This window comes from Hypomesus transpacificus, chromosome 26, assembly GCF_021917145.1.
Source record: "Hypomesus transpacificus isolate Combined female chromosome 26, fHypTra1, whole genome shotgun sequence".
Taxonomy (NCBI): Eukaryota; Metazoa; Chordata; class Actinopteri; order Osmeriformes; family Osmeridae; genus Hypomesus; species Hypomesus transpacificus.
In genome coordinates, this window is record NC_061085.1 from 3,650,906 (window position 1) to 3,664,093 (window position 13,188).

The 13,188-nt window shown below is 42.7% G+C and overlaps 2 protein-coding genes and 1 long non-coding RNA gene across 3 annotated transcripts; 2 read left to right on the forward strand and 1 right to left on the reverse strand.

The window, feature by feature from the left end:
* The first annotated feature begins 933 nt into the window (after window positions 1-933).
* On the forward strand, window positions 934-5,297 carry LOC124487586. The gene is made up of 6 exons (XM_047050015.1): window positions 934-1,539; window positions 1,635-1,958; window positions 2,428-2,775; window positions 2,866-3,033; window positions 3,153-3,204; window positions 3,291-5,297. The coding sequence occupies exons 1-6, from the start codon at window positions 934-936 to the stop codon at window positions 3,401-3,403; spliced, it is 1,611 nt and encodes a 536-aa protein (XP_046905971.1). The 3' UTR covers window positions 3,404-5,297.
* A 1,613-nt stretch (window positions 5,298-6,910) lies between these two features.
* Window positions 6,911-10,811, reverse strand: LOC124487587 (CD209 antigen-like protein A). Its single transcript, XM_047050016.1, has 5 exons — window positions 10,804-10,811; window positions 10,502-10,605; window positions 7,294-7,442; window positions 7,098-7,205; window positions 6,911-7,003 (listed from the first exon to the last, which is right to left on the reverse strand). The coding sequence occupies exons 1-5, from the start codon at window positions 10,809-10,811 to the stop codon at window positions 6,977-6,979; spliced, it is 396 nt and encodes a 131-aa protein (XP_046905972.1). The 3' UTR covers window positions 6,911-6,976.
* Window positions 10,812-11,273: 462 nt separating this feature from the next.
* Window positions 11,274-12,060, forward strand: LOC124487487. The gene is made up of 3 exons (XR_006958391.1): window positions 11,274-11,309; window positions 11,744-11,853; window positions 11,963-12,060. It is a non-coding gene; the product is annotated as an uncharacterized LOC124487487 (long non-coding RNA).
* Window positions 12,061-13,188: the final 1,128 nt, after the last annotated feature.

Consider the following 13,188-nt stretch of genomic DNA (forward strand, 5'->3'; position numbering starts at 1 on the left):
AAACACAACAAATTCACCTATACATAATTCTCAGGCTTACGGTATGTGGTATTTTATTTAATGTAATAGGGTTAAGTCTTCTTTTCTATGTCAGTCCATAAGTGTTGATTTGGGTTCAGAGTATGTGGTTCGAAAGCAATCTCGGACAGGCCTGTGCCGATATCTGGAAGTGAGTGTCACCTTTTGAACGTAGCAAGCAAAGCCAGAGATCAGCTCTGAACTAAATCTTTGTTGGACAAACTGTTGCGCTATGCTGTTATCAGGCTACCCTAAATAACTGCCGTCTATTATTATTACCAATTATGCCATATCAATTTCCATTTGTGGTAGAGGCAGTTTAAATGTTTGATGGACTGATGGCGCAATTTTAATTGCCTATGTCATTCTTTAGGTAAATGACTGTTTCACCAAAATGGACAGAGAAGATGAATATGAAGAGTTTGAGGTAATATTACACAGTAGGAATTCATTTAAATCTGATATTGCTGAATACCTAATATGTTACAGATTAAGTAAACAATGCTTATTCAAAATGTAATATGTCTGTAAAGAAAAGAAAGAGGCTCAGAAATCATTATTTGAGTGACATTTTGGAGATGATTATTCAGTGTTAAGAGTTTCAAATGTTGGATTCAGGAGGAGAACACCAAAATGTGTGAGCTAGTTTGTGAGCTGGAGAACATTCTCAGTGAAATGCAAGCATACGAACGTCGTTTGTCAGAGCTGTTTGATGCAAAGGTGCGAATGACAACAGCATTTGTTTCTGTCCTTAGCCTCTCTAATGACACTGAGATTTAGTTTGGTGACTAAAATATCTCAATTGGATCTCCTTATCTCTTTCTCTCTCCGTGAAGATCACAGTGGAGGGTCTGGACACGTTCCTCCAAAAGATCCGGTCTGCGGCAGCTCAGGATGTGAGGAAATGCCTTCACCATGGGAGCTGAGGTCCTGGTCCCAGGCATGATGACCTGTTTCCTGAAGCACCTGCGGGAGAAACCCGGAGAGATGGTCCAGCAGTCTCTGGCTAAGCTAACCATACAGTTGAGTAACCTGGGCCTTGTCTCTGTTGTGGGAAAGAAGGCTGTGGCAGCCACTTATGAAATCTGTAATCTTGTCATGAGAGTGGTTTCCATATTCCTGTCCCATTGTGGCAACTATTCCAGGCAGTTCTTGTACTCAGTTACAGGTATTATTGCACGGGACAAGATGGCCGCTGTGCTTCGGTGTTTCACAGAAACAGCCAAGACCTTCAACCTACTGGGCTTCAACAGCACCTACTTCCAGTTGAAGCCTGTGGTCCAGGCGGTGGTGACCTATCTGGGAAAGATATACCAAAGCAAAATGGCTGCTGCCTTCAAGTACCAGCTACCCCTGGCTGATGATCATTCCTCGGAGCTTGAGGAGTTTTGTGGAAAGATCGAGGCACCCATCATTGTTGAGGAAGTCCCCAGTGAGCTTCTGGGGAAGGTGGTGGACTCACAGAACAGATTTCTGGCTGAGCGCTCTTACTGTCACAGGCGTATCCTGGCCAAACAGCCGGTATAAACCTAGACATCTCTAAAGTTATTTTACCGTCCTTGTCATGTTCAATGTTCATATTGCAACATGTTCTATGTTTAAATTGTTTTTTTAAGAAAGAAGAGCTTGCTGCAGCTAGATACATCATTTCTTATCATGATCCTAATGAACTCCTGGAGAAAACAGAGAAGAAGTCGGTGGAGAAGGGATCCCTGGCTGCTGTCTCTGAAAGTCTTTCCCTGGCCTTACTGCCTCCTGAAGCCATACAGCTTGTGGCAACTGGACACATCACTGATGTTCGTGCTGAAAAAGCTCTGGTGAAGGCTGAAGCCAAGGAGTTGGTTATGGACGGCCTGAGAACTGCAGCTTTCAAAGTTGTGGAGGACCTCATAGCAGCAGCCAATGAAATGGTTGGCATGGACACTCCCCTGGATACTGAGGTGAGAAATAATAAGCTCAACATGGCACAGTCAACCTTCCCGTTTTATGTTGGGTTTGTAGTGTTTTTTGTTGAACAGATATTGTAATAGCCAGCCCAATGCTGCGTTATTGCAGTGTTGTTGCCCCAGGCTCTGGTACGACGCGCTAGCTAGCCTCCTAGGCGGCTATGGTTTTACTTGTAGCTCGTCTTGGGTTCAATGAGTCCAAAAACCGGCTAAAGATATCGTACTTTATTCCAGGGATTTGGTACAAACAAAACATCCATAAAACACGAGTAAACTGTACCAAACTCCGGTCAAAACCATTTGCCCTTTCGGGGTCAACACCTGGCACTACCCGTCTCCCCCCAGCTCATATAGCCGAGCCAAACAGCGCCACCCAGTGTACAGCCTTAACCATACCCCACAATACCATTACATATTTGGCTCTTACAGATATATTTAACTGGTTTCCTACAACTTTTTACAGATCTCTCAGACCGAGAAGGTTGTCCTCATCACTGGCAAGGCTAAGTCTCAGGTTACTACTGAAGATGTTCCTGATGAACTCCTGGAGAAGACAGTGAAGAAGTCGGTGGAAAAGGGATCCCTGGCTGCTGTCTCTGAAAGTCTTTCCCTGGCCTTACTGCCTCCTGGAGCCATACAGCTTGTGGCAACTGGACACTTCGCTGATGTCCGTGCTAAAAAAGCATTCATGAAGGCTGGAGCCAAGGAGCTGGTGATGGTTGGCCTGAAGACTGCAGCTTCCAAAGTTGTGGAGGACCTCATAGCAGCTGCAGTAGAGATGGTTCACATGACCACTCCCCTGGATACCCAGGTCTGGCATCATTCATCAAAGCTTACTTTGCTGTTCAGACAACAGTACATATAACTTATTTAAGTCTTTACACTGATTTGCTGTTTACAGATCTCTCAGACACAGAAGGTGGCCCTCATCAATGGGAAGTCTGAGATTGCTGCAGAGGATGTTCTTAATGAACTCCTGGAAAAGGTTGTGAAAGAGTCTGAGAAGAGGAGATCCCTGGCCCTGATCTCTGTCTCTGACTACCCCCCCTTGGCCACTCAGCTTCCTCAGGTAAGAGACAATATGGGTTAAGATTTTTTTAAGGTTTGAGGTTGCTCTTTTTTACCGAACACAATCTTCACCTTTGGATGTTTTTAGACACATGTTCATTTCTGTGTCTCTGTATTCAGCTCACCAATCTTGTTCCTGAGCAGTACAGTGGAGAGGCTGCCAAGTGTGCTGGTGAGTTATTCAATCATTTGGCCTCCATTACCTCAGTTGAAATGCGTGAAATGAATTCGGTGATGAATGCTGTTTTTATTTAGCAGATGAAGACAGAGAGGTGAAGAAGAAGAAGGAGAAGAAGAAGGGAATCCATGCATTCTTCAGAGGGCTTTGGAAGAGGATGATGCATTCCTCTGGAATCCCCAAGGATGACTGAGGCCCTGTCACCTAGGAGTGTGTGTGCCCCTTCAAGCAACACACAAAGTATATTTTGAATCCAAAATAAAACAGTTATTGGCATTTCCAAGAAGTTGTGATCCATGCAGAGATGTGTACACAGGTCAAAAAGTACTGGGGCTAAATGTGTAGCGGGCTCCAGGATTGTAAAAGAATCTTACATCATGAACATACTAGTATAATTAAACTTTTATTTTATCGTCAACTTATGAAATCTCCATATCTGGTATTAATCAAAACCTCTTATTTGTTTTTCTATACATGCATTGTGCTGAAATTGAACATTAAATCTACTTTCTTGTTTTCTTTATTCAGTGAAATACATTGGTGTATAGCTGCTTGTCTAGATCTAGTTCTTCTGGGTTATTAGTTACTGCAGTGGGTCATGTTAAGAAGATATCCATCTATATCCGAATAGCTACAAAGAAGCATTAACAATTTCTCCTTTTTAAATAGAAAATGATAAAACTCCTAGGGAACATTTTAATGGCCAACATATTAATTGCAATTCATTGGAGGAGAAACATTGAAATGTTTCAATGTGAAAGTGTCAATTAATTGTTCTCCCTGATTGCCTTAAGTTTTGTCTATTTATTCTTATTAGTTTGTGGTTTATTTCTGCTTTTAAAATATCTATGGGATTATTACTATATTGATTTGATTGTGGGATTATTTTAATCTAATTAAATGAGGGGATTATTGATTTGATTGAAAGTACAAGTGTAAAAAACAACAAATATATCATTACACAAGTCAAGTAGTAGAACAACCAATTCTAAAAAATCCCTCACTCCAACCTCATCTCTAAATCACAGAATAGGTACAAACACAGTGCTGCAGCGTGAACTCACGCGCACTCACAAACGATTTTGTACAAGTCTTTCAAAACAACAAAACAACACAAAAGTGATCAGTCCAGGTCCAAGTGTCTGGCTCCTGGGCAGTCAAAAAAACACAAATCAAATAGAATCAGGCTCTTGTCCTACCAGTCGTGGCAAGGCTCTTTCTGCTTGATCTCTCAGAGGCAGCCAGCAGATTGTTGGCAACAGTAGCTAGCAAGCAACCCGTACTGTAGATGACTCGGTAAGGCTTTCCATTTCACACTCCACTCCAACACTGGTACTCAAAGAACCGATCGGGTCTAGCGGACGAAATCCAAGTCAGTTCGCTGGATTTTCCCCAAGGAATGTAGAAGAATGTAGGAGGGGGAAAAAAGACACAGCTGAGGCAGCTAACAGTTCTCCAACCGTACTGTAGTTAGCAGAGCTTCTTCGGCTAGCTAACCGTAAAAACAAAACAATTCAGGAAAACAAAACTTTCGCTATAACAAAATAACAAATATTCTCTCAATCAATACTCTATTCACAAAACAATAACATATATTCCTAGCTAACTAAATCAATATCTTCGTCTCTTTCTTTCTTTCTTCTCAGTAAAATGCAATTTGTTTTTCTTTCTTTCTAGTCTCTCGTCTCTCGTCTAGTTCGGTTAGCCTTCCTTTCTCCGCGTGAGAGCGCGCAAGACCCCCAAACTTTCCCGCCTGCACCCCGAAAGATACACATTCACCCACAGCAAGTTATCCCAACATAAAAACATGAAACAAATACGTATATGGATCCACAGCATCAACCTGGGACCAAACCACACCAGCATCACTTTTCTTAATCAACAAATAAATAATAGCTCTTGTATATTACTTTTGTGAATATAATAATTATTTATTTTTTACCCTTTATAAATAATTTTATTTTACATTTAATTAATTTGTGCCCTGTAACCCTGGGTTACATTTGCATAATTTGTTCCTGAGGCTAAGTTGTCGCAACACAACGGTGGGTCACACAGGGGCGTGTTCAGGGGGTGGCCTAGGGTGGCACGGGCCACCCCTGAAATCTGATTGGCCACCCCAATATATGATTGGCTATATGCCCAGTCAGAGGTGGGCCACCCCCTGGTGCCACCCCTATCAAAAATGTCTGGACACACCGCTGGGGTCACGATGACTGAAGGGTCACTATGAGAACTGCTTTTCTATTTTTTGTGGCTGGTGCATCCATTTTGAATGATGGGAATGTGGTCGGACCATTATTTTACGACGTCTCAGTCTGTTTTGTAGTTCCACCTTCCTGTATTCTGAATGCTTAAATAAGGAGCTGCTCCAGCTCAAAAATACAGATGCTAATCTACCAGTCTAAGATGAAGCTGATTCTGACTATTTCCATTACTTGGGGCTCTTCTCCTCACAGGTAATACAACATACTCTGACTGAGCTGAACTGGTACCAAGTAGGTTGTCAAGAATGAATTACATAAATTGTGGTGAGATTTAAATACAAGGAGGTGTACCGTATGGTTTTGATCCTTACTCAGAGTCCTTACTGTATATATTCTATAGAGTATTCATAATACAATTCTTGGACAAACGTCCTAAATGTCTATTTGTCTTATTCTGTTTTTTCCAGTGGAATCGTTGCTGTGTTTTGAATGTAATCCCACCATGCACAAATGAAGTTTTAATATGAGGGGCCGTTTAGGAAATAATTCAGACTGTCCTTAAACAAACAAACACATCCACATCCACACATTTGAAATGCTTGCATCGACACATATGAAACGCATTCACATGTGAAATTTTTACACACATTACTACTGAACATTTACATAGCTACACATACATATGAAATGCTCGCATAGACGCATGTTAAACACATTCACAAACTCATATATGACGCTCATGTTTTATAAGGATGAGTAAGAAGCTTTGAGAATGTAAGAGTGTGTGAACATTTTCACTATATCCGGAAGGCATTTCAGTATATCCGGAAGTTGGTTCAGTAGTTAAGCAATTTTACAGAAACAGGAGCAAAACACCTTTAAACTAACAATTTAAATACTGGGTGACCAAACACACAGATCTAGAAAAAAGGCAAGAAAGCAGGGTTCTGGAATTTGATTGAGTTTCGAAGATTTTTAGCTTGAAGTCGCTTCGAAGATCATTTCTACAGCCCTGCCCTGAAATGCACCCGCCATGTCATTTCTGTTCTGTATATCCAGCATCAAATGATTCTTACTGAGGGGACCCAGTATGAGTAACCAGACTAAGCTTCATACATGGAACTTTCCCAGTCAGAGTTAGCAGCATCAAATGATTCTTACGGTAACAAAATTGAAGTTCTCAAATATTTGCAAAGTAATAGTTTCGCAGGCCAAAATATAAATGTCAAAATGAAAAATCGAAATCTACATATCACCAAAACATACAAAATATTACGCGTTTCTGTCACTTCAAAAATGTGTATTTCTATTTTCAATTTCATGCACCTTGATGAAGAAAACAGGACACTCAAACCTAAACTCAATAATAAATTGTTTTCTCAGCAACTGATCTGCAGACGTTTACTGTAAAATATTGACAGACTTGTACTGTCATATTGAGTCCTATATCTCACAGACTGCATGAAATTTTAAACTGCATGGTAGATCATTCCAGGACATTAATGGGTTTTGTTGGAGGGAAGCGAAACTCGGCGCAATCTTCCCCTTTCTGGTGAGAGTCATTTGGCTCCCCGTCTGCCCAGAATCTGCCAACCACACACAGAGAAAATTCCACTCACTCATTATCCTCATAATCATATGATTTATGGAATGTACATTTTGAACGTTTTGTTGTCTTACTTTACTGATGGATTGATCAGTTTTCCCATCCAACCAGGTCCAGGTGCCCTCCTTCTCACTATCAGTCAAACCAATCCAGACTCGTTTTCCAAAAATGTGGAGAAAGGCCTAGTGCACCAAGTAGATAATTACATGATTCAGTGTTGGGCTCAGAGTTGTCAAGGTAATCACATCAATTGAAATGGTTGTCTCTCACCTGTTCCTCTCTGCTGTCTATGACCACCAAGTCAGCTCCTTTGCTCTTACAGTCCTGTCTGCTCTCAGCCCAGGATTTAGCCTCAGTGGAGATATGATAACAACTGGAGCTAAACCTCCACCATCCTAGTGGACATGGACTTTCTAGAACTAGATATTTGGGAAGAACATACTAAATGACTTGTGTCATTAATCACAACACTGATTAATGACACAACTTATGTAAGCTCACCTCTGATTTCTTTCAGTCAGCTGGTCAGATTTTTGCTTCAACTGGTCTCTCTCTGCAATCAGGGTGTTATTATTGTTTTCTAGCTGGTCTCTCTCTAGTGTCAGACTGTTATAACTGGTCTTTAGCTGGGTCTCTCTCTGCGGTTAGGGTGTTGTAACTGGTCTCTAGCTGGTCTCTCTCTGCAGTCAGGTTGTTGTATCTGGTCTCTAGCTGGTCTCTGTCTGCAGTCAGGGTGTTGTAACTGGTCTCTAGCTGGTCTCTCTCTGCAGTCAGGGTGTTGTAACTGGTCTCTAGCCGTTCTCTCTCTCTGCAGTCAGGGTGTTATAAATGTTTTCTAGCCGGTCTCTCTCCCTTTCTAGCTGGTCTCTGTCAGCGGTCAAGTTACTGTATCGGAGCTGTTGGTCTCTCACCTCAGCATGACATTGACCTCTGAAACCCTTGATCTGAAAAGGAAGAAACAGAGGATTAAATGAACAGGAACCAGGTCCCTATTAGGCAACAGACCTCTTGTCCAAAGAAAAATTACAGAATTACAGTATCATTACAGTGACATAAAAAAGGTTTAGTTCTATTTATGGTTCACCAGTACTGAAAAAGTGTAGGTAGAAACCCATCCTACTCACAGTGGAGGCCCAGTCCAGTGATCCCAGCCAGTAGGAGAACACACAGCAGACCCAGACACACTACAGCAGCTCTGGAGGGGCTCCTCCCCCTCTGCTGAGAGACTGAATCACTTTTCATCATCAATACTACGCAGCTTCAGCTAAACCCCTGTTCTGTGTTCATGTCAGTTGACTTTTCGTTAGAAAGCTTCATATAACATCACTGTACCTTTTGTTTGATTGTGACTGCTTTGACACCACTGACTGGCTAATGTTCAGGGAGGCAGCTGATGGGGACATTAATGAATACTCAGACACTGTCTCCAGCGACATCCAGCACTGCATTGACGACCTTGTCCCCAAGAAGGTTGTCCGGTCTTTCCCAAATCAGAAGCCCTGGGTTGATGCCGCGGTCCGGGCCAAGCTGAGAGCCCGCACTGTCGCCTTTAACTCTGGGGACCCTGATGAGTACAGGAAGGCCAGATACGACCTTCTGAAGGCCATCAAAGCAGCGAAAAGGGCTTACAGGACCAAGGTGGAGTCCAGCTACCATGGCTCTGACCCCAGGCGCATGTGGAGTGGACTCAAAGCCATTACAGACTACAAAGGGAGAGGCTACAATGAGACCCAGTCCTCTGTCCTACTGCCAGACGAGCTGAACTCCTTCTACGCTCGCTTTGAGAGAGACAGTGACCCCGCCTGCAGTGTAGCTACCTGAAGGCCAAGCCAGTGGTGTGCCTACACTAACTGTAGCTGAGGTAAGGCTGTGCTTTAAGAAGATCAACCCTCACAAGGCACCTGGCCCAGACGGCATATCAGGTAGGGCCCTCAGGGGGCTGCGCTGACCAGCTGGCAGGGGTCTTCAGTGACATCTTCAACCTCTCCCTTAACCTGTCTGTACTCCCCACCTGCTTCAAGAGGACCACCATTAACCCTGTGCCCAAGAACACCAAGGTCACATGTCTGAACGACTACCTCCCAATAGCACTGACCTCTGTCATCATGAAGTGCCTTGAGCGGCTAGTCCAAATCATTCATCTGCTCCTCGCTGCCCCCCACACTGGACTCTATGCAGTTTGCATACCGGTCCAACAGGTCTACAGACGATGCCATCGCTCTAACTATGCACACCGCTCTCTCCCACCTGGACAAGGGGGAATACATATGTGAGGATGCTGTTCATTGACTACAGCTCTGCATTCAACACCATCATCCCCTCCAGACTGGTCTCCAAGCTTGTGGACTCTGGGACTGAGCACCTCCCTCTGCAAGTGGATCTTCCACTTCCTGACGGGGAGGCCACAGGTGGTGAGAATCGGTGACCGCACCTCATCCGTTTCTGATCACCAACACAGGCACCCCCCAGGGGCTGTGTGCTCAGCCCTCTCCTGTTCTCCTTGTTCACCCATGATTGTGCAGCAACGCGCAGCTCCAACCTCCTTGTCAAGTTTGCTGATGACACAACCATCGTGGGCCTCATCTCTGACAGTGACGAGTCAGCCTACAGAGAGGAGGTTGACACCCTGACATCATGGTGTCAGGACAATAACCTCTCTCTTAAACATCAGCAAGACCAAGGAGATGATTGTGGACTATAGGAGGCGGCAGGAGGAGGAGCATGCACCCCTACTCATCAATGGATCGGAAGTAGAGAAGGTCAGCTGCTTCAAGTTCCTCGGGGTGAACATCAGCAATGACCTCACCTGGTCTGTTCACACGGACAAGGTGGTCAAAGCGGCCCGTAAGCGCCTCTTCTTCCTGAGGAGTACAACCAGATTATTATTAGGGGTCAAACTCAACACAATCTTACCCTTCTTTGTGTCCATTATTCGGCTCCCCTTTATCCCAGAATCTACAATCCACACACAGAGAACACTCCACACATTATCCTCGTAGTCATACCATAATGAACATTTATAAGTAACAGGTTTTGTTGTCTTACTTTAGTGATGGATTGATCCGTTTTTTTTCCATCCACCCAGGTCTAGGTGCCCTCCATCTCACTATCAGTCAAACCAATCCAGACTTTTTTTCCAAAAATGTGGAGAAAGGTGTAGTGCACAAAGTAGATAATTACATGATTCAGTGTTGGGGCTCAGAGTTGTCAAGGTAATCACATCAATTAAAATGGTTGGCTCTCACCTGATTCCTCTCTGCTGTCTATGACCACCAAGTCAGCTCCTTTGGTCTTACAGTCCTGTCTGCTCTCAGCCCAGGATTTAGCCTCAGTGGAGATATGATAAACAGCTGGAGCTAAACCTCCACCATCCTTGTGGACATGGACTTTCTAGAACTAGATATTTGGGAAGAACATACTAAATGATTTGTGTCATTAATCACAACACTGATTATTGACACAACTTATGTAAGCTAACCTCTGATTCTTTCAGTCAGCTGGTCAGATTTTTGCTTCAACTGGTCTCTCTCTGCAATCAGGGTGTTATTATTGTTTTCTAGCTGGTCTCTCTCTGCAGTCTGACTGTTATAACTGGTCCTTTAGCTGGTCTCTCTCTGCAGTCAGGGTGTTGTAACTGGTCTCTAGCCGGTCTCTCTCTGCAGTCAGGTTTTTGTAACTGGTCTCTAGCTGGTCTCTGTCTGCAGTCAGGGTGTTGTAACTGGTCTCTAGCTGGTCTCTCTCTGCTGTCAAGTTACTGTGTCAGAGCTGTTGGTCTCTCACCTCAGCATGACATTGACCTCTGAACCCTTGATCTGAAAAAGAGAAACAGAGGATTTGACGAACAGGAACCAGGTCCTATTAGGCAACAGCCTTTTGTCCAAAGAGAATTACAGAATTACAGTATCATTACAGTGATATAAAAAAGTTATAGTTCTATTTATTGTTCACCAGTACTGAAAAAGTATAGGTTGAAACCCATCCGACTCACAGTGGAGGCCCAGTCCAGTGATCCCAGCCAGCAGGAGAACACACAGCAGACACAGACACACTACAGCAGCTTTGCACTGTAAAAAAAAAGATTAAGTTACAGTACTTTTTCTGTAAATTAAACGTGTTTTTTCTGTATTTCTGAATGACAGGAACTACAGATAGGAAGACAATGGTAAACTGTAAATTTAGGATTTTAACAGCTGGATTATTCAACTATTCAACTTCGGTATCGATCCGATGTCTGAAATCTGTGCTCTGCTGTGACTCAGATGGCTGCAACAAACAGACTCTACCTGGTAAGACCAACAGGGGGGTGTTGTTTTAGCTAAACAATATCAGCTAAAGATGTTTAAGGTATGAGATATACAGTACATAAAAAAAATATGTCATGTGTGAAAGTATTCATACGTTCTCAAATAAGTGTTTTTTTTTTCAAAACACTTTTTAGGTAGGTTATTAAGTGTTATGAGCACGTTTATTTTTAGAATAAGAGGGGCTTGCCATCGAACAATAAATACGGTAGGAGAATGGGAGGTTGACAAGGGACAATTAGGAATCTTAAGTACAAGTAGGCTACTTACGAGTAGGATATTTTTCTAAATTAGAATGGATAGTTAAAACGATCCATTCTAACTGCTACTTTCATAGATGGAGGAGACAATAATGAATATAAAAGAAACAGAACAGTTCAGTTTATCTGATGGGATCTGTGTTTCTTTGCAATCCCCAGTCAAGAGCCAAACGGCCTACAGTGTGATTCCTGCAGCAGCTACTCAGACACTGTGTGTAACAACCCGGCAAACTGTGTCGGACTGGAGGATACATGTGCTGTTGTCAACGGTGAGTGTCTCCATGCTGAATGATCATGAACATGTGTTGGAATACTTACAGTAGAATCCTGTGTGCCCTGAAGAGAAGGTCAGTATGTTTGTTCTTTCTTCTTTTACAGCAAGCACGGGTCTCTTCAAAGGCTGTATATCCTCAAATATGTGCAGTCTGTCTCTGATGACCACTTTTGTGCCGTCTGCAACTAAAGATGGGATTTCCTGAGGCCGTGTGAAGAATATCGCAGCCAGGCACTACCAGTGTGCTGAATATCATATTCCCCAATAAAACCAGTGGTGGAAAGTAACGAAATACATTTATTCACGTTGCTGTATTGAAAGGGATTGTTAGGGGAATCGGGCTAGTAATCTGAAGGTCGATTCCAGACTGCGCCAAAAATGACGTTGTGTCCTTGGGCAAGGACACCCTACTTGCCTCGATGTCCCTGTACTTACTGCAAGTCGCTCTGGATAAGAGCGTCTGCTAAATGACTAAATGTAAATGTAAAATGTACTTGATTATGTGTGTGAGGTATTGTATTTCGCTACATTACAAATCCCATCCTTTGAGTAAAAATCTGTTGTTCTGGATTACCGTTTACTGCAAAGCGAGCAAGGATGAGCGCAACAAACTTTCAGCAAAAAATAAACAGCTGCTCAAACTTTGTAGACTAATCCTCTTAAAGGATTCTTCTTCTTCAAGATGGGGATTGATAAAAAAGAGCAAGGTGCAAAACCATAGAAAACATATTCCCACATATCGTCTCTTACCTGAGGAAGCTGTGTGGCCAAGAGAGGCCAGTCAGGGACATGAGATGTACCTGGACCAGTTGCCAAACTGGGACAGGAAGATGGAAACCACTCTCATGATCAGATATACTTCACACGAAAATAGTCATTCCAAAAAATTATAAAGTATTATATTTACATGAATTATTATACAAAAATAAGGATACCTAAATCTTCAGATATAACCAAGTAAGAATGGAAAATCTTTGAGTTAATTTAGAAAGAAGGTAAAACTGCCCAATACAACCATGTAGCCGTAAACAAAATAATGGAGTTAGTCTGTGGATCACAAAGGGGTTAACAAAATGTAATGTTTAGCCCTGATAAATTGAACCGAGATCTGGTAGTTGCTCTATGGTGTTATTTCCACTAGGGAGCGTCATTAGCAAATGGTTTCCTTGTATTGCATAGAAAAGAAGACTAATACAATAGTGTAGAGACAGACACAATTGGATTTCAAAAATGTTTTGTCACTGTTTATAAGTCAGTGGTGTAAACTGAACAACATGTTTTTGAACCATTAAGGCTACTAGGTATTTCAACTGCTGTGATATTGTCATTT